Below are 19,811 nucleotides of genomic sequence, written 5' to 3'. Positions count from 1 at the left end.
GGTATTTTTAATCCAATTTAACTATGTTACTAAAAAAATGACATTTAATTCAACTTACAGAAATACCATTATAAAACTATCAGTCAGCATTTTTTTTTTGCTCCTGGTTATATTGCTACGTGTTTGTTGTACTGGGTCCAGATTAATGTATTTATTATTTTTGAATTTCACAAATATTATCAGAAAAGTTTCACATAGCCCATCGTTCAATTTATAAATGGTTTAATTGCAGTTAAACTTGTTAAGATCACCTAGGAGCTATTTGGAATTCTGTAGTCTAAAATTATGTCTGTGACTTAAACATAAGAACAACAACAGACATGGAAGTCTGACCAATATAATAGAGTGTAAATTAGAAAATTCCAGATCGAGATTTATTACTCTTGCACTCACATATCACCTGCAGCACTGCTGTCTAGTCCAAATGTGGCAGAACACTGGTTGGAGACAAGGCACAACCCAGACAATACTCTGCAAAAAGGGTGTTAAATCCTTAGGCAGGTATATATAGTATTGGCCGTGTGGACATTACATTTCAAATATCTCTATTAGAATCTACAGTATTGAATATTTTTGTTGAGAGCACAGTTAGGAGTCCAGGCTATGACCAAATGTCATAACGAAAAGCAATACAATACAAGTTCAGTATCATGTAGCTTAAATGAGAACTAAATCCTAAAAATAAATATGGACAAAAATGCCATATTTTATATACTGAACTTATTGCTCCAGCCTAAATTTTCAGTTTCTCTATAGTAGCCATGATCCAGAACTAAAAATTTGTCACAGGGGGGTCACCATCTAGGAAAGTGTCTGCGACACTCACATGCTCAGTGGGCTCTGCGAAGCTGTTGAGAAGCTAAGCGTAGGGGTTGTCGCAAACGATCAAGCAGAAAATTAGGTTTGTCTATATATATATTATATATTTTGGTGTATTGGAGATCCAAGGTGCGCTTTATGTACAAATGATGATTAAATAAAAAAGTAATAAGGAATTTGTCATCTTTATTGGATCATAAATATATTAGGTGTACAATGTTTCATAATGATTTAAAACATGTGATGAACTCTTCTGAATGATCCAATTCTGGGGCTTGAGGCTCCCCAGTCACTGTATTTCCTGTATTGTCCAGGTCTCATGTAGTACTGACGTCCTTGGAAGTTGGGTTCCTCGTAGAACATCCAGTGGCCATCAAACACATTGCAGGAGTGAATGTCATGGAAACGGAATCGATCATAAGTATTGGGGCAGTCATCAAAGAACTCCATCATCTGCCCTTGGTAGTCTCCTCTTTCGTAGATTCTCATTTTGTATTGGCCATGGTGCTGTACACATATATAAATAAACATATGATTAAAAAAACAAGCAAGCCATGGATCTGGAAAATCTTTTCAATAGTCAGTCTACTAGCCCTACTAAATAATGATAAAGGCAAGTACACATGGTTTAGTTCTATAATAGTCCTTTAGTACGATATACATGTTTAAATGCAATATTTAGCAATTTACCCATATACCATGCTACTGTTTTTTCCCATTCATTGCTGTAATACCATTTTATATTATAAGAAATATTTAATTATCAACAACTTAGTTCAATGTAATAATAGGTCCACAAGTTTCTGCAGGTTAAAACATATTACCATGTAGCATTTTGTAATGGGGAAACTTTCTGCCATTTCTGATATTTATTTTTTACATTTCTTTAATTCCTATATAAAATTGTAGACTGCTGTGCAACCACTTGTGCATCAATATCAAAAACTAATTTATCTTTATTCTAAACAAAGAACATTATAAATAAATGTAGGAGTAATGAATGCTCTTCATATTGTACCCCCAGGGAAATTGCAACAAATCTTACAAATGACAGGCTCTTACTTAAACTGTCCATGCATCCAATTTGAAAAAAGCCAAAGAATCATTTATAATAATTATTATTCTAGCTTTCCTACTATTGCAGCACTACAGCAGTTTTAGGAAAGCTTTGAAAACTCACCTGGGGAATAAAACGACAGGACCTGATGTTGTCATTGAAGCCCATCCATCTCTGAAAGTCTGGGTATTCTCCTCTCCACAGGTAATACTGGTGTCCCCTGTAACTGGGATGCTCATAGAGGATCCAGTTTCCACCCTCTACCCTGATGGAGTTACAGCGATTGAAGTATGAGGACAGGTCAGAACAGTCTGAGCCACACTCATATTGGCGACCTTGGAAATTCCTTTCCTCGTAAAAGAAGATCTAAAAAAAAGACATTGTAGGTTCAAATATTATTTTTCATACATCTGGAACTGAAGCACTTCATTCTGATATTAGTTACACTTATCTATGCCAACATATTACACAATGTTGTACAACAGAATTGAAAACACATAAATGCAGCTTTGAGAACAGTAAGATGATAAACCTTGTAAACAGACACTTTGAATGTGTTTTACGAATAAGCAGAACATCTAGTGTTTTTTAAAAAACAAAAAATTGGATAGAACAATGTTCCTTTAAGGAAAAATTAAATAAAACAACCGCAGGTTGATTCTTCTTAAAATTGGGTATATGTTATGTTTAAGTTGGATGTGGACCTCAAATTTACAAAATGTAGTTGAATACTACAGTACAGTAATTAGAAATGATCAGAATTATCAAGATATTTTCAAGGTTCTGACTTACCTTTCCCATTGTGAATGGATAGCAGATTCAGTACCACTGAAGTGAGAGAAGAGACAGCCTATATATATATGCCCTGTATTGCTGCTGTCTGCATCTGCTCAGTCTGGAACATATATTTTTGACAGGTAAGTAAAATGTACAGATCTTTTGTCTTGTATTGTTTCGTTTAATGTTGTGCTGTGACAGTTGTTTCTCTGTTCTTACTGCCACCTATATTCCATGGCTTTACCTAAAGAGCTGCCCAGCATTTTCAACAATTTAGTCATTATCTATAAAGAACACATGCTTCTCACAACACACACTCCATTTATAGTGAAATATTACAATATGGAAACTTTGAAGCATAATAATGAACTATGCATGGTCCTACTAGTTGTGTTATATCTTTATGCCATGCTTATATTCAGTTGTTTGGAAATAAAATACCTTTTCTTATTATATATTGGTGGAAGGGATTTGGGTAAATTCCAATTGTTGCAGTGCAGTTAATCCTATATGAGGCTCAGCTACTTTTAAATTAGAGGCAGCTTCTCAACTAGATCAAGTTATTATAACGGGTGACTTTAATTATCCAGACAACGGGCCAGATTCGATTCAGTGAGAAAAAAGTTTGTCACGTGAAAATCTCATGGACGAGATTCAATTTTAGATGCAATTCAAGAAAACTTATCTCAGTGTTTATCCTGTAAAACTCTATCGAAGTCTATGGGGTAAAACTAGAACTGGATACGTCCATGACTTTTCACATGATAAACTATGAAATAACTTTTGCTCACTGAATTGAATCTGGCCCATTGACTGGGGTAATGGGGTTGCCAAGTCAGAAAAAGCTAGCAGGTTTGGCACTTTTTTATTTCAACTCATTCAAGAACATACTAGCAATGTCTTTCTTTTGGACACGGTAGTCCTAATACTTTTTAATACTCTGAATTCTAATAATATAACTACTGATGCATAGTTCACACAAAAGGAAATTCAAAAGTGTCTAGGTAGAAAACGTAAACATAAACAAAGATCCAGCACCGAATGGTATTCATCCCAGGGTACCAAACGTGCTTTGCTCTGTGATTGCCAAACCTCTTTACTTAATTTTTCAGGATTCATTGAGGTCTGGAATGGTGCAGAGATATTGGTAAATTGCTAAAGTGGTGCCGCTATCCAAAAAGGGATCCCATTCTCAACCTCAAAACTATAGGTCGGTTAGTCTGACGTCAGTGATAGAAAAAAGCTTTAAGGATGGATATTAACAGATAAGTTATTATGACAAACTAAAAGGATTATGAGTTTGTGATAGCATGGTTTAATGCTGGCATGGTTTTATTAGTCTTGCTAGACAAATTAAATTGCATTCTTCGAGGAGGTGAGCAGGAACCTTGACTCTGGGATGGCAGTGGATTTCATATGCTTAGAATTTTCTAAAGCATTTGATACAGTACCATGCAGAAGACTACAGGTTAAATTAATGCATTTTGGCCTGGAACATATATTTGTACTTGGATAGAAAACTGGCTGAAGGAAAGATTACAAAGAGTGGTGGTAAATGGAACATTTTCTAATTGGACTAGTATTGTTCAATTCTAAATTCAACCTTTGATATATCTGCCCATAAATGGCAATGTGTTGGGAGTTTCCTTAATTGAGACCTATCTGGATATTTTCATAGATAGCAAGTTGTTTAATGCCAGGCAGTGTCACTCAGTGGCTACTAAAGCAAATAAAACACTGTCTTGCATATAAAAAGGGCATTTACTCGAGTAATGAAAACATCATTTTGTCTCTTTATAGGTCCCCTGGTAAGGATTCATGTATGCAGTGCAGTTTTGGGCTCCAGTCCATAAGAAAGCTATAATTGAGCTAAAGAGGGTGCAGAGATGTGCAACTAGACTAGTTTAATGGATGGAAGATTTAAATTATGAATGTAGACTATCAAGGATTGGGCTGGTTTGTTTGAAAAAAAAACACCTGCGAGGAGACATGATTAGACCTTACAAGTATCTTAGAGGACATTATAGACAAATAGCAAGGGACCCCTTTACCCAGAAAGAGGATCACCACACCAGAGGCCACCCCTACAGACTAGAGGAAAGAACTTTCATGTGAAGCAGCATAGGTGGTTCTTCGCATTGAGGGCATTGAGGTTGTGGAATACCCTGCCGGATGTTTTTGTGATTGCTGATTCAGGTTTTAAAGAGAGGTTTTGATGATTAATTGGACAAGCATAATTCCAAGGCTATTGTGATACTAAAATCTTCAATTAGTATAGATATTGTTTATATATATATATATATATATATAGTTTATGTGACTATATGGAGGGTAGGTATGAGTGTGTGTTTCATTTGGAGGGGTTGCACTTGATGGACTTTGGTATTTTTAATCCAATTTAACTATGTTACTAAAAAAATGACATTTAATTCAACTTACAGAAATACCATTATAAAACTATCAGTCAGCATTTTTTTTTTTGCTCCTGGTTATATTGCTACGTGTTTGTTGTACTGGGTCCAGATTAATGTATTTATTATTTTTGAATTTCACAAATATTATCAGAAAAGTTTCACATAGCCCATCGTTCAATATATAAATGGTTTAATTGCAGTTAAACTTGTTAAGATCACCTAGGAGCTATTTGGAATTCTGTAGTCTAAAATTATGTCTGTGACTTAAACATAAGAACAACAACAGACATGGAAGTCTGACCAGTATAATAGAGTGTAAATTAGAAAATTCCAGATCGAGATTTATTACTCTTGCACTCACATATCACCTGCAGCACTGCTGTCTAGTCCAAATGTGGCAGAGCACTGGTTGGAGACAAGGCACAACCCAGACAATACTCTGCAAAAAGGGTGTTAAATCCTTAGGCAGGTATATATAGTATTGGCCGTGTGGACATTACATTTCACATATCTCTATGAGAATCTACAGTATTGAATATTTTTGTTGAGAGCACAGTTAGGAGTCCAGGCTATGACCAAATGTCATAACGAAAAGCAATACAATACAAGTTCAGTATCATGTAGCTTAAATGAGAACTAAACCCTAAAAATAAATATGGACAAAAATGCCATATTTTATATACTGAACTTATTGCTCCAGCCTAAATTTTCAGTTTCTCTATAGTAGCCATGATCCAGAACTAAAAAGTTGTCACAGGGGGGTCACCATCTAGGAAAGTGTCTGCGACACTCACATGCTCAGTGGGCTCTGCGAAGCTGTTGAGAAGCTAAGCGTAGGGGTTGTCGCAAACGATCAAGCAGAAAATTAGGTTTGTCTATATATATATTATATATTTTGGTGTATTGGAGATCCAAGGTGCGCTTTATGTACAAATGATGATTAAATAAAAAAGTAATAAGGAATTTGTCATCTTTATTGGATCATAAATATATTAGGTGTACAATGTTTCATAATGATTTAAAACATGTGATGAACTCTTCTGAATGATCCAATTCTGGGGCTTGAGGCTCCCCAGTCACTGTATTTCCTGTATTGTCCAGGTCTCATGTAGTACTGACGTCCTCGGAAGTTGGGTTCCTCGTAGAACATCCAGTGGCCATCAAACACATTGCAGGAGTGAATGTCATGGAAACGGAATCGATCATAAGTATTGGGGCAGTCATCAAAGAACTCCATCATCTGCCCTTGGTAGTCTCCTCTTTCGTAGATTCTCATTTTGTATTGGCCATGGTGCTGTACACATATATAAATAAACATATGATTAAAAAAACAAGCAAGCCATGGATCTGGAAAATCTTTTCAATAGTCAGTCTACTAGCCCTACTAAATAATGATAAAGGCAAGTACACATGGTTTAGTTCTATAATAGTCCTTTAGTACGATATACATGTTTAAATGCAATATTTAGCAATTTACCCATATACCATGCTACTGTTTTTTCCCATTCATTGCTGTAATACCATTTTATACTATAAGAAATATTTAATTATCAACAACTTAAGTGGTGGACTGATAGAGGTATTCGGTCATTGGGGCAGCTATGCTCTACAGCAGGGCCCCTTCCCTTACAGGAATTGATAGACAAGTTTTCAATCCCTTCTACAGAAAGGTTCAGATTACAACAAGTTTATCACTTTGTTTTAACTCAGTGGGTCCAGGTAAAAGACAAAGAGAACAGAGAAACATTCTTTGAAAGATGGTGTATCTATTCTCCTAGTTCACGACGAGTAGTCTCCAGTTTGTATAATAAATTTTTGGAGGGCCTGCAACCCTCGATGCTTTCCTATATGTTAGCCTGGCATAGGGATCTATCTAGAGAAATTCCACATGAGGATTGGGAACAGATCTGGAATACGACTAGAAGATCATCTAATAATGTTTCCTTACTAGAGACGAATTATAAAGTGTTATTCAGATGGTACCTGGTTCCAGCACGTATAGCCAAATTTGCCCCTTTAGCTGATTCTAGCTGCTTTAGAGGGTGTGGAGAAGTAGGCACAATGTTCCACATTTGGTGGAAATGCCCTTTAGCCCGGAGATTCTGGATTAGAATCTTCAATATGGTATATTCGGTATTGGAGACCCCCATTCCTAAAGATCCTGTCCTAGCTCTACTTGGGAAAAAAACAGATACTTTATCGAAGTCTCAGTTTAGTCTATTTTCTTTCATAATGTTAGCAGCTAAGAGAACTATTGCTGGAGCTTGGAAACAGAAACAAATCTCAATAGAACCAGTTAAATCTAGAATAGACTGGATTATGTGTCAAGAGAAAATGTCCAGCATTCTCCTCGATTCTCATCAGAAATTTCTTGCTGTTTGGAGGCCCTGGATCGAATATAGACAGGGGCCTGGAGAGGTATCTATTCCTCTCTCACTGTAAGAATTCTTTTTTTTACAGTAGAGGTACTTATTATTTTGGTAAATTTTTTTTTTTTTTTTTTTTTTTTGGTGTTTTTGATTATGTGTATTAAATTTTGGGTTGGCCTGGGGCCTGGGGCGGGGAGGGTATACTTAGCACAGAAGGACACAATTAGGGGTTCCTCCCCCCCTTTTTCCTTTTTTTTTTTTTTTTTTTTTTCCTCTTCTCTCTCTCTATCCTAAATTTTAGAGATGGGCGATAAAAGGTTATTGGGTTTGCGAAGTCATCAGACACTTATTTAATAAATTTGTCACGTTAATGTATAAAGAGCATCACTGGGGGGGGGGGTTTTTTTTTTTTTTTCTCCCTTTCTAGGATCATGGGGGTTCACTTTAAAGGATCAACTGCTCGGCTATTTCAGTAGCGGGGGCACCGTTCTTCACAATAAATCGGCTCTAGGTTATATATAACATCACTGGTTTTAATCATTGACAGTATTATGGCACGGGTTTGCACTATACAAGGATCACAACTTTTCACGAAGTTATTAGCTTTAATTCAGGACACTACATTAGGGGTTTCGGGCATGTGGGTCTCTTTTTTTTTTTTTTTTTTTTTTTTTTTTTTTAGGGGGGGACAATATATGGAACCCAAGTTTTGTCCCGGGTTGTTGGGGTTTCCCTCTTAACCTCAGGCAACAGGTTAAAATTTTCTATGGATTTGTTTTTTATGTTTATTATGTAAGATGGATATGGGAAATATAAATGATCCTGTTTAAAAAGCACTCTGTATACAAATGTGGTTTAAAAGAATAAAAATTTATTGAAATAAAAAAAAAAAGAAATATTTAATTATCAACAACTTAGTTCAATGTAATAATAGGTCCACAAGTTTCTGCAGGTTAAAACATATTACCATGTAGCATTTTGTACTGGGGAAACTTTCTGCCATTTCTGATATTTATTTTTTACATTTCTTTAATTCCTATATAAAATTGTAGACTGCTGTGCAACCACTTGTGCATCAATATCAAAAACTAAATTATCTTTATTCTAAACAAAGAACATTATAAATAAATGTAGGAGTAATGAATGCTCTTCATATTGTACCCCCAGGGAAATTGCAACAAATCTTACAAATGACAGGCTCTTACTTAAACTGTCCATGCATCCAATTTGAAAAAAGCCAAAGAATCATTTATAATAATTATTATTCTAGCTTTCCTACTATTGCAGCACTACAGCAGTTTTAGGAAAGCTTTGAAAACTCACCTGGGGAATAAAACGACAGGACCTGATGTTGTCATTGAAGCCCATCCATCTCTGAAAGTCTGGGTATTCTCCTCTCCACAGGTAATACTGGTGTCCCCTGTAACTGGGATGCTCATAGAGGATCCAGTTTCCACCCTCTACCCTGATGGAGTTACAGCGATTGAAGTATGAGGACAGGTCAGAACAGTCTGAGCCACACTCATATTGGCGACCTTGGAAATTCCTTTCCTCGTAAAAGAAGATCTAAAAAAAGACATTGTAGGTTCAAATATTATTTTTCATACATCTGGAACTGAAGCACTTCATTCTGATATTAGTTACACTTATCTATGCCAACATATTACACAATGTTGTACAACAGAATTGAAAACACATAAATGCAGCTTTGAGAACAGTAAGATGATAAACCTTGTAAACAGACACTTTGAATGTATTTTACGAATAAGCAGAACATCTATTGTTTTTTAAAAAACAAAAAATTGGATAGAACAATGTTCCTTTAAGGAAAAATTAAATAAAACAACCGCAGGTTGATTCTTCTTAAAATTGGGTATATGTTATGTTTAAGTTGGATGTGGACCTCAAATTTACAAAATGTAGTTGAATACTACAGTACAGTAATTAGAAATGATCAGAATTATCAAGATATTTTCAAGGTTCTGACTTACCTTTCCCATTGTGAATGGATAGCAGATTCAGTACCACTGAAGTGAGAGAAGAGACAGCCTATATATATATATGCCCTGTATTGCTGCTGTCTGCATCTGCTCAGTCTGGAACATATATTTTTGACAGGTAAGTAAAATGTACAGATCTTTTGTCTTGTATTGTTTCGTTTAATGTTGTGCTGTGACAGTTGTTTCTCTGTTCTTACTGCCACCTATATTCCATGGCTTTACCTAAAGAGCTGCCCAGCATTTTCAACAATTTAGTCATTATCTATAAAGAACACATGCTTCTCACAACACACACTCCATTTATAGTGAAATATTACAATATGGAAACTTTGAAGCATAATAATGAACTATGCATGGTCCTACTAGTTGTGTTATATCTTTATGCCATGCTTATATTCAGTTGTTTGGAAATAAAATACCTTTTCTTATTATATATTGGTGGAAGGGATTTGGGTAAATTCCAATTGTTGCAGTGCAGTTAATCCTATATGAGGCTCAGCTACTTTTAAATTAGAGGCAGCTTCTCAACTAGATCAAGTTATTATAACGGGTGACTTTAATTATCCAGACAACGGGCCAGATTCGATTCAGTGAGAAAAAAGTTTGTCACGTGAAAATCTCATGGACGAGATTCAATTTTAGATGCAATTCAAGAAAACTTATCTCAGTGTTTATCCTGTAAAACTCTATCGAAGTCTATGGGGTAAAACTAGAACTGGATACGTCCATGACTTTTCACATGATAAACTATGAAATAACTTTTGCTCACTGAATTGAATCTGGCCCATTGACTGGGGTAATGGGGTTGCCAAGTCAGAAAAAGCTAGCAGGTTTGGCACTTTTTTATTTCAACTCATTCAAGAACATACTAGCAATGTCTTTCTTTTGGACACGGTAGTCCTAATACTTTTTAATACTCTGAATTCTAATAATATAACTACTGATGCATAGTTCACACAAAAGGAAATTCAAAAGTGTCTAGGTAGAAAACGTAAACATAAACAAAGATCCAGCACCGAATGGTATTCATCCCAGGGTACCAAACGTGCTTTGCTCTGTGATTGCCAAACCTCTTTACTTAATTTTTCAGGATTCATTGAGGTCTGGAATGGTGCAGAGATATTGGTAAATTGCTAAAGTGGTGCCGCTATCCAAAAAGGGATCCCATTCTCAACCTCAAAACTATAGGTCGGTTAGTCTGACGTCAGTGATAGAAAAAGCTTTAAGGATGGATATTAACAGATAAGTTATTATGACAAACTAAAAGGATTATGAGTTTGTGATAGCATGGTTTAATGCTGGCATGGTTTTATTAGTCTTGCTAGACGAATTAAATTGCATTCTTCGAGGAGGTGAGCAGGAACCTTGACTCTGGGATGGCAGTGGATTTCATATGCTTAGAATTTTCTAAAGCATTTGATACAGTACCATGCAGAAGACTACAGGTTAAATTAATGCATTTTGGCCTGGAACATATATTGTACTTGGATAGAAAACTGGCTGAAGGAAAGATTACAAAGAGTGGTGGTAAATGGAACATTTTCTAATTGGACTAGTATTGTTCAATTCTAAATTCAACCTTTGATATATCTGCCCATAAATGGCAATGTGTTGGGAGTTTCCTTAATTGAGACCTATCTGGATATTTTCATAGATAGCAAGTTGTTTAATGCCAGGCAGTGTCACTCAGTGGCTACTAAAGCAAATAAAACACTGTCTTGCATATAAAAAGGGCATTTACTCGAGTAATGAAAACATCATTTTGTCTCTTTATAGGTCCCCTGGTAAGGATTCATGTATGCAGTGCAGTTTTGGGCTCCAGTCCATAAGAAAGCTATAATTGAGCTAAAGAGGGTGCAGAGATGTGCAACTAGACTAGTTTAATGGATGGAAGATTTAAATTATGAATGTAGACTATCAAGGATTGGGCTGGTTTGTTTGAAAAAAAAACACCTGCGAGGAGACATGATTAGACCTTACAAGTATCTTAGAGGACATTATAGACAAATAGCAAGGGACCCCTTTACCCAGAAAGAGGATCACCACACCAGAGGCCACCCCTACAGACTAGAGGAAAGAACTTTCATGTGAAGCAGCATAGGTGGTTCTTCGCAGTGAGGGCATTGAGGTTGTGGAATACCCTGCCGGATGTTTTTGTGATTGCTGATTCAGGTTTTTAAGAGAGGTTTTGATGATTAATTGGACAAGCATAATTTCCAAGGCTATTGTGATACTAAAATCTTCAATTAGTATAGATATTGGTATATATATATATATAGTTTATGTGACTATATGGAGGGTAGGTATGAGTGTGTGTTTCATTTGGAGGGGTTGCACTTGATGGACTTTGGTATTTTTAATCCAATTTAACTATGTTACTAAAAAAAATGACATTTAATTCAACTTACAGAAATACCATTATAAAAACTATCAGTCAGCATTTTTTTTTTGCTCCTGGTTATATTGCTACGTGTTTGTTGTACTGGGTCCAGATTAATGTATTTATTATTTTTGAATTTCACAAATATTATCAGAAAAGTTTCACATAGCCCATCGTTCAATTTATAAATGGTTTAATTGCAGTTAAACTTGTTAAGATCACCTAGGAGCTATTTGGAATTCTGTAGTCTAAAATTATGTCTGTGACTTAAACATAAGAACAACAACAGACATGGAAGTCTGACCAATATAATAGAGTGTAAATTAGAAAATTCCAGATCGAGATTTATTACTCTTGCACTCATATATCACCTGCAGCACTGCTGTCTAGTCCAAATGTGGCAGAACACTGGTTGGAGACAAGGCACAACCCAGACAATACTCTGCAAAAAGGGTGTAAAATCCTTAGGCAGGTATATATAGTATTGGCCGTGTGGACATTACATTTCACATATCTCTATGAGAATCTACAGTATTGAATATTTTTGTTGAGAGCACAGTTAGGAGTCCAGGCTATGACCAAATGTCATAACGAAAAGCAATACAAGTTCAGTATCATGTAGCTTAAATGAGAACTAAACCCTAAAAATAAATATGGACAAAAATGCCATATTTTATATACTGAACTTATTGCTCCAGCCTAAATTTTCAGTTTCTCTATAGTAGCCATGATCCAGAACTAAAAAGTTGTCACAGGGGGGTCACCATCTAGGAAAGTGTCTGCGACACTCACATGCTCAGTGGGCTCTGCGAAGCTGTTGAGAAGCTAAGCGTAGGGGTTGTCGCAAACGATCAAGCAGAAAATTAGGTTTGTCTATATATATATTATATATTTTGGTGTATTGGAGATCCAAGGTGCGCTTTATGTACAAATGATGATTAAATAAAAAAGTAATAAGGAATTTGTCATCTTTATTGGATCATAAATATATTAGGTGTACAATGTTTCATAATGATTTAAAACATGTGATGAACTCTTCTGAATGATCCAATTCTGGGGCTTGAAGCTCCCCAGTCACTGTATTTCCTGTATTGTCCAGGTCTCATGTAGTACTGACGTCCTTGGAAGTTGGGTTCCTCGTAGAACATCCAGTGGCCATCAAACACATTGCAGGAGTGAATGTCATGGAAACGGAATCGATCATAAGTATTGGGGCAGTCATCAAAGAACTCCATCATCTGCCCTTGGTAGTCTCCTCTTTCGTAGATTCTCATTTTGTATTGGCCATGGTGCTGTACACATATATAAATAAACATATGATTAAAAAAACAAGCAAGCCATGGATCTGGAAAATCTTTTCAATAGTCAGTCTACTAGCCCTACTAAATAATGATAAAGGCAAGTACACATGGTTTAGTTCTATAATAGTCCTTTAGTACGATATACATGTTTAAATGCAATATTTAGCAATTTACCCATATACCATGCTACTGTTTTTTCCCATTCATTGCTGTAATACCATTTTATATTATAAGAAATATTTAATTATCAACAACTTAGTTCAATGTAATAATAGGTCCACAAGTTTCTGCAGGTTAAAACATATTACCATGTAGCATTTTGTACTGGGGAATCTTTCTGCCATTTTTGATATTTATTTTTTACATTTCTTTAATTCCTATATAAAATTGTAGACTGCTGTGCAACCACTTGTGCATCAATATCAAAAACGAATTTATCTTTATTCTAAACAAAGAACATTATAAATAAATGTAGGAGTAATGAATGCTCTTCATATTGTACCCCCCAGGGAAATTGCAACAAATCTTACAAATGACAGGCTCTTACTTAAACTGTCCGTGCATCCAATTTGAAAAAAGCCAAAGAATCATTTATAATAATTATTATTCTAGCTTTCCTACTATTGCAGCACTACAGCAGTTTTAGGAAAGCTTTGAAAACTCACCTGGGGAATAAAACGACAGGACCTGATGTTGTCATTGAAGCCCATCCATCTCTGAAAGTCTGGGTATTCTCCTCTCCACAGGTAAAACTGGTGTCCCCTGTAACTGGGGTGCTCATAGAGGATCCAGTTTCCACCCTCTACCCTGATGGAGTTACAGCGATTGAAGTATGAGGACAGGTCAGAACAGTCTGAGCCACACTCATATTGGCGACCTTGGAAATTCCTTTCCTCGTAAAAGAAGATCTAAAAAAAGACATTGTAGGTTCAAATATTATTTTTCATACATCTGGAACTGAAGCACTTCATTCTGATATTAGTTACACTTATCTATGCCAACATATTACACAATGCTGTACAACAGAATTGAAAACACATAAATGCAGCTTTGAGAACAGTAAGATGATAAACCTTGTAAACAGACACTTTGAATGTATTTTACGAATAAGCAGAACATCTAGTGTTTTTTAAAAAACAAAAAATTGGATAGAACAATGTTCCTTTAAGGAAAAATTTAATAAAACAACCGCAGGTTGATTCTTCTTAAAATTGGGTATATGTTATGTTTAAGTTGGATGTGGACCTCAAATTTACAAAATGTAGTTGAATACTACAGTACAGTAATTAGAAATGATCAGAATTATCAAGATATTTTCAAGGTTCTGACTTACCTTTCCCATTGTGAATGGATAGCAGTTTCAGTACCACTGAAGTGAGAGAAGAGACAGCCTATATATATATGCCCTGTATTGCTGCTGTCTGCATCTGCTCAGTCTGGAACATATATTTTTGACAGGTAAGTAAAATGTACAGATCTTTTGTCTTGTATTGTTTCGTTTAATGTTGTGCTGTGACAGTTGTTTCTCTGTTCTTACTGCCACCTATATTCCATGGCTTTACCTAAAGAGCTGCCCAGCATTTTCAACAATTTAGTCATTATCTATAAAGAACACATGCTTCTCACAACACACACTCCATTTATAGTGAAATATTATAATATGGAAACTTTGAAGCATAATAATGAACTATGCATGGTCTTACTAGTTGTGTTATATCTTTATGCCATGCTTATATTCAGTTGTTTGGAAATAAAATACCTTTTCTTATTATATATTGGGATTTAGGTAGATGGAGCAGCAGATGTTGTAAATTCCAATTGTTGAGGTGCAGTTAATCCTATATGAGGCCGAGCTACTTTTAAATTAGAGGCAGCTTCTCAACTAGATCAAGTTATTATAATGGGTGACTTTAATTATCCAGACAACGGGCCAGATACGATTCAGTGAGAAAAAGTTTATCACGTGAAAAACTCATGGACGAGATTCAATTTTAGATGTAATTCAAGAAAACTTATCTCAGTGTTTATCCTGTAAAACTCTATTGAAGTCTATGGGGTAAAACTAGAACTGGATACGTCCATGACTTTTCACATGATAAACTATAAAATAACTTTTGCTCACTGATTTGAATCTAGCCCATTGACTGGGGTAATGGGGTTGCAAAGTCAGAAAAAGCTGGCAGGTTTGTCACTTTTTTATTTCAACTCATTCAAGAATATACTAGCAATGTCTTTCTTTTGGATACGGTAGTACTAATACTTTTTTTTATCAATTCTTTATTTTTTTCATTTTTTTGAACAAAAAAGAAAAAGGAAATTGGGGGAAATGGGTTACAGAAAGGAAAACAAGGGAGGAAAGGAGAAGTGTTGTTAAAATCCACATTGTATACAGTTAAGAGTTCATATATTTTATCCATTATTATAATCACCACTAATATTATAAATAGAAATCCACATATATATTAATTTATTTTCTTCATAAATTCTACCCAAGGATGCCAAATTGACCAATATTTCTGACTTTGGTTGTGAATTAGGCAAGTAATTTCTTCGATTTGTCTAACTTCTTCTACTTTGGATAACCACTCTTTACACCTTGGGGGTTCTGTTGATTTCCACCTTATTGGAATTAAAGCTTTTGGCACTTGTAATAAATGAAGGGTAAGTGGGTCTTTTAAAGTTGTGCTCCTATCATAATTCATATTCAACAGGATTGTCTGGGGCATATCAATTTGAATCTCTTGTTGTGTAACTTCATTTATAATCTGAAGAACATCTTTCCAATATGCATGAATAACTGGGTAATTTATCCATATATGAGTATGGTTCCCCTCCAATATGTTACATCTCCAGCATTTCTCATTATTGTTAGGATAGCGTTTTTTCAGCTTCATCGGTGTATAATGCCAACGTGTAAGCAATTTATATACTGCTTCTCTAGTTCTGAAATGTGGATTTAAAAATATCTTTCCACATATTGTCATTTATATCTATATTTAATTCTTCTGCCATTCCTGACGTTGAGTGTCTGGGCCTACCGCCAAGGTTTCTACTAGAAGTTTATATAATTTCGAGAGAGGTTTAGCCAAGACCTTTGAAGAGGAGAGTAAGGTTTCCTATTGTGTTTCAGGTCTTTGCCAGTCCATGGATACTTTTGATTGGAAGTACGTTTGCAATTGGTTATATCCCCATACATCTCTAGGGTGCTGTTTCAATCTGTTTTGTATCTCAGCTAATAGGATTAACTTTCCATTTTTAATAAGATCTTTTAAAGTGGTTTCCCTAGTACCCATTTTCCCCCATCTCTTAAATGACCCTTTTTCCAAATTTGGTGGAAATTCAGGATTAAACATTAAAGATTGTAATATGCAGGGACTATATGTTAGTCCTAGTCTAATTTTATTTTTATGCCATACTCCTAACGTGGCCCCCACTAAAGGGTGTTGCCATGCTGCTTTAGGTGTAAATTCCTTTTCGACCTATAAATTATTAATTAACAGAAATCCTGTCGTTAGATGTTCCAACTTAATCCAATCTTTTTGTGGGTTAACTACAGACCAGTCTAATATCCTTACAAGATGTGTTGCTACATAATACAGGTAACAGTCCGGTAATCCTAGGCCCCTTTTTTCTTTTGGTGCTATCAATGAGATATGTTTTAACCTTGATTTCTTATTGCCCCATATAAATTTAGAAATCATCGATTTAAAAAAGGAGATTGGAATCATTATAATTAATGCCTGGATAAAATACAAACATTTAGGCATAAAAACCATCTTGATAGCCTGAATTTTACCAAACCATGATAATCTAAGTTTATCCCAAACATCTATCATTTTTTGGAGAGATATCATTAATGGGAGATAATTATCTTGGTACAATTTCCCAAGGTCTGCTCTTATTTTGATGCCCAGGTATTTTATATTTGGTTCCGTCCACTTAAAAGGAAAACTAGATTTCAGGTGTTGTATTCTAACATCTGATATATTTATATTCAAAATCTCGGATTTATTATAATTCAGCTTAAAATTAGATAGTTCCCCAAAATTTTGCATGAGGGCCATGACCTTTGGCAATGATATAATTGGTTTAGTAAGATATAATAATAAATCGTCAGCAAATGAAATACATTTATACTCCTTACCCTCTATAGTGATCCCAGATATATCAGGATCTTTTCTAATATGAGAAAGCAGTATTTCCATAACCAAAATAAATAGAACAGGCGACAGGGGACAACCTTGCCTCGTCCCATTGCACCATTTGTACTGTTGGCGACAATATCCCATTAATTCTAATTCTGGCCGTGGGTCTCTCATAAAGGGCCATTATTCTATATATAATTGCATGGCCAAAACCAAAGCTATGCAAAGTCTGTTCAAGAAACGGCCAGGACACCCTATCGAACGCCTTTTCAGCATCTGTAGTAAGAATAATTGAAGGTACTTTGTTCCCTTGGACATATTTCATCAATGATATAATTTTAAATATATTATCTTTTCCTTCCCGTTTAGGTGTAAAACCCGCCTGATCAGTATGAATAAGGTCCGGTAAGTATCTCTTTATCCTATTACTAAGTATTTTGGCATATATTTTTAGATCTATATTAATCAAGGAAATCGGTCTATAGCTTGGGCATAATCGTGGGTCCTAGTCAGGTTTAATGTGCGCCTCCTTTGCTTGGGGATAAAAAGTATTATTCTCACCAATACTATTATAATAGCTAAGAAGTTGTGGAATTAATATTTTTTTGAAAGTTTTATAAAAAGAAGCAATATAGCCGTCTGGTCCTGGGCTTTTCCCCGACTGTAAAGCATCTATACAATCTTCAATTTCCTTCTCTTCAAACGGGGAATCTAACTCTCTACCATAGTCACCAGTTTATTTATGTATACCTGCATTCTCAATAAAATCCTTCAATATATTCGAAGTCTGTTTCGTGGCGATGATACTTTTAAACAGTATAATGTTTGATAATATTCACAAAAGGCATCCACTATACCTTTAGTATCATGATGAATTTTGTTTTCCTTATCTTTTATTGATATGATGTGTGTTTGCGGTTGGATTTTTTTAATTGTCCTAGCAAAATATTTATTACATTTATCTCCTAACTCATAGGGGCAGATTCATTAAGGGTCGAATTTCGAAGTTAAAAATACTTCGAAATTCGACCCTCGAATTGAAATCCTTCGACTTCGAATATCGAAGTCGAAGGATTTAGCGCTAAACGTTCGTTCGATCGAACGATTAAATCCTTCGAATCGAACGTTTCGAAGGATTTTAATCCAACGATCGAAGGAAAATCCTTCGATCAAAAAAAGTTTAGCAAGCCTATGGGGACCTTCCCCATAGGCTAACATTGACTTCGGTAGGTTTTATCTGCCGAAGTAGGGGGTCGAAGTTTTTTTTAAAGGGAAAGTACTTCGACTATCGAATGGTCGAATAGTCGAATGATTTTTCGTTCGAATCGAAGTCGAAGGTCGTAGTCGAAGGTCGAAGTAGCCCATTCGATGGTCGAAGTACCCAAAAAATACTTCGAAATTCGAAGTATTTTTCATTCGAATCCTTCACTCGAGCTTACTGAATCGGCCCCATAGTATTTCTGCTTGGTCCTTATATAACTCTTCTGAACCTTTTGGTTTAATAATGCCTTGAGTTGTAACCTTTTAAATTCTAAAGTAATCAATGTTTTTTGAGAAATATTTTCTTTGTGAGATTGTTCTAATTGTGAAATTTCTTTTAATAATGCCACTAATTCCTTTTCTTTTTCCTTGTTAAGCTGACTACCCATGGCAATTAAATTACCTCGAAGGACGCACTTAAGAGTTTCCCACAATGTTTTTGGAGATACTTCTGGTGTAGCATTATTGTGTATTATTGTCTCTATTCACATTTGTATTTGTTTGATCCCACCTTTTGTATGTAAAAAAAACTCATTAAAGCACCGCATATATTCCACTTTTAGTGTTTTTGGCATGGCAAATTTTACTATGATTGGGGAATGATCTGATAATAAAATATTACCTATGTCTGCTTTTATAAATAATTTTAGCCAGTAATGAGACACAAATATGTAGTCAATGCGAGAATAAACTGAATGAACTTCTGAAAAGTATGTGTAATCTTTCTTCATCGGGTTCAGTACCTTCCAAATGTCTGCAAATAACTGCATCTCTCATAAACTTTTTTTAATTTCTGTAAGGCCCTTATATGAAATATTTGTTTTTTTAGAAGATGAGTCTACTAAGGAATTTAGGGTAACATTAAAATCTCCCCCTAAAATAATAAGACCTTCCCTGAAATTATCTAGGGCATTAAAAAATTTTTTAAGTATTTCACTTGGCCCGTATTTGGGACATATACGTTTGCAATGGTACAGATTTGATCGGCCAATTTCCCTTTCACCATAACATACCGGCCCTCCTTATCGGTAACTGTCTCTAAATGCTTGAAGGGGAGATCTTTATGAATTAAGGTCATCACTCCAAGGGATTTCCTAACTGGGTTGTTACTCATATATATTTGGGGATAATTATATAACTGAAGTGCTGGCATATGGTTAATTTTAAAGTGATATTCCTGAATCATTACAATTAATGCCTTTTGTTTTTTGATGTAGTATCTGCGCCCGTTTAACCGGTTCATTCAGACCATTAACATTAAATGACAATATATTGCCTTCCATATTAAT

General features: G+C 35.2%; 3 protein-coding genes across 3 annotated transcripts; all 3 read right to left on the bottom strand.

Moving 5' to 3' along the window:
* Positions 1-1,004: 1,004 nt before the first annotated feature.
* LOC121398873 (gamma-crystallin-1-like) lies at positions 1,005-2,677 on the bottom strand. The gene is made up of 3 exons (XM_041578372.1): positions 2,669-2,677; positions 2,000-2,242; positions 1,005-1,326 (listed from the first exon to the last, which is right to left on the bottom strand). The coding sequence occupies exons 1-3, from the start codon at positions 2,675-2,677 to the stop codon at positions 1,051-1,053; spliced, it is 528 nt and encodes a 175-aa protein (XP_041434306.1). The 3' UTR covers positions 1,005-1,050.
* Positions 2,678-6,040: 3,363 nt separating this feature from the next.
* On the bottom strand, positions 6,041-9,436 carry LOC121398871 (gamma-crystallin-1-like). Its single transcript, XM_041578368.1, has 3 exons — positions 9,428-9,436; positions 8,760-9,002; positions 6,041-6,361 (listed from the first exon to the last, which is right to left on the bottom strand). The coding sequence occupies exons 1-3, from the start codon at positions 9,434-9,436 to the stop codon at positions 6,086-6,088; spliced, it is 528 nt and encodes a 175-aa protein (XP_041434302.1). The 3' UTR covers positions 6,041-6,085.
* Positions 9,437-12,817: 3,381 nt separating this feature from the next.
* Positions 12,818-14,459, bottom strand: LOC121398870 (gamma-crystallin-1-like). The gene is made up of 3 exons (XM_041578364.1): positions 14,451-14,459; positions 13,783-14,025; positions 12,818-13,108 (listed from the first exon to the last, which is right to left on the bottom strand). The coding sequence occupies exons 1-3, from the start codon at positions 14,457-14,459 to the stop codon at positions 12,833-12,835; spliced, it is 528 nt and encodes a 175-aa protein (XP_041434298.1). The 3' UTR covers positions 12,818-12,832.
* Between the last annotated feature and the right edge of the window lie 5,352 nt (positions 14,460-19,811).

The sequence above is a fragment of the Xenopus laevis genome, chromosome 1S (assembly GCF_017654675.1).
Source record: "Xenopus laevis strain J_2021 chromosome 1S, Xenopus_laevis_v10.1, whole genome shotgun sequence".
NCBI classification, from domain to species: domain Eukaryota; kingdom Metazoa; phylum Chordata; class Amphibia; order Anura; family Pipidae; genus Xenopus; species Xenopus laevis.
Note: the sequence above shows the minus strand (reverse complement) of the source record. Positions and strands in the feature narration are given on the sequence as shown.

Bases quoted from the DNA above. Each gene is read 5' to 3' on its own strand.
- LOC121398873 (XM_041578372.1), bottom strand. The intron at 1,327-1,999 runs GTGAGTTTTCAA...ATATGTGTACAG, and splicing joins CCTGTCGTTTTATTCCCCAG to CACCATGGCCAATACAAAAT.
- LOC121398871 (XM_041578368.1), bottom strand. The intron at 6,362-8,759 runs GTGAGTTTTCAA...ATATGTGTACAG, and splicing joins CCTGTCGTTTTATTCCCCAG to CACCATGGCCAATACAAAAT.
- LOC121398870 (XM_041578364.1), bottom strand. The intron at 13,109-13,782 runs GTGAGTTTTCAA...ATATGTGTACAG, and splicing joins CCTGTCGTTTTATTCCCCAG to CACCATGGCCAATACAAAAT.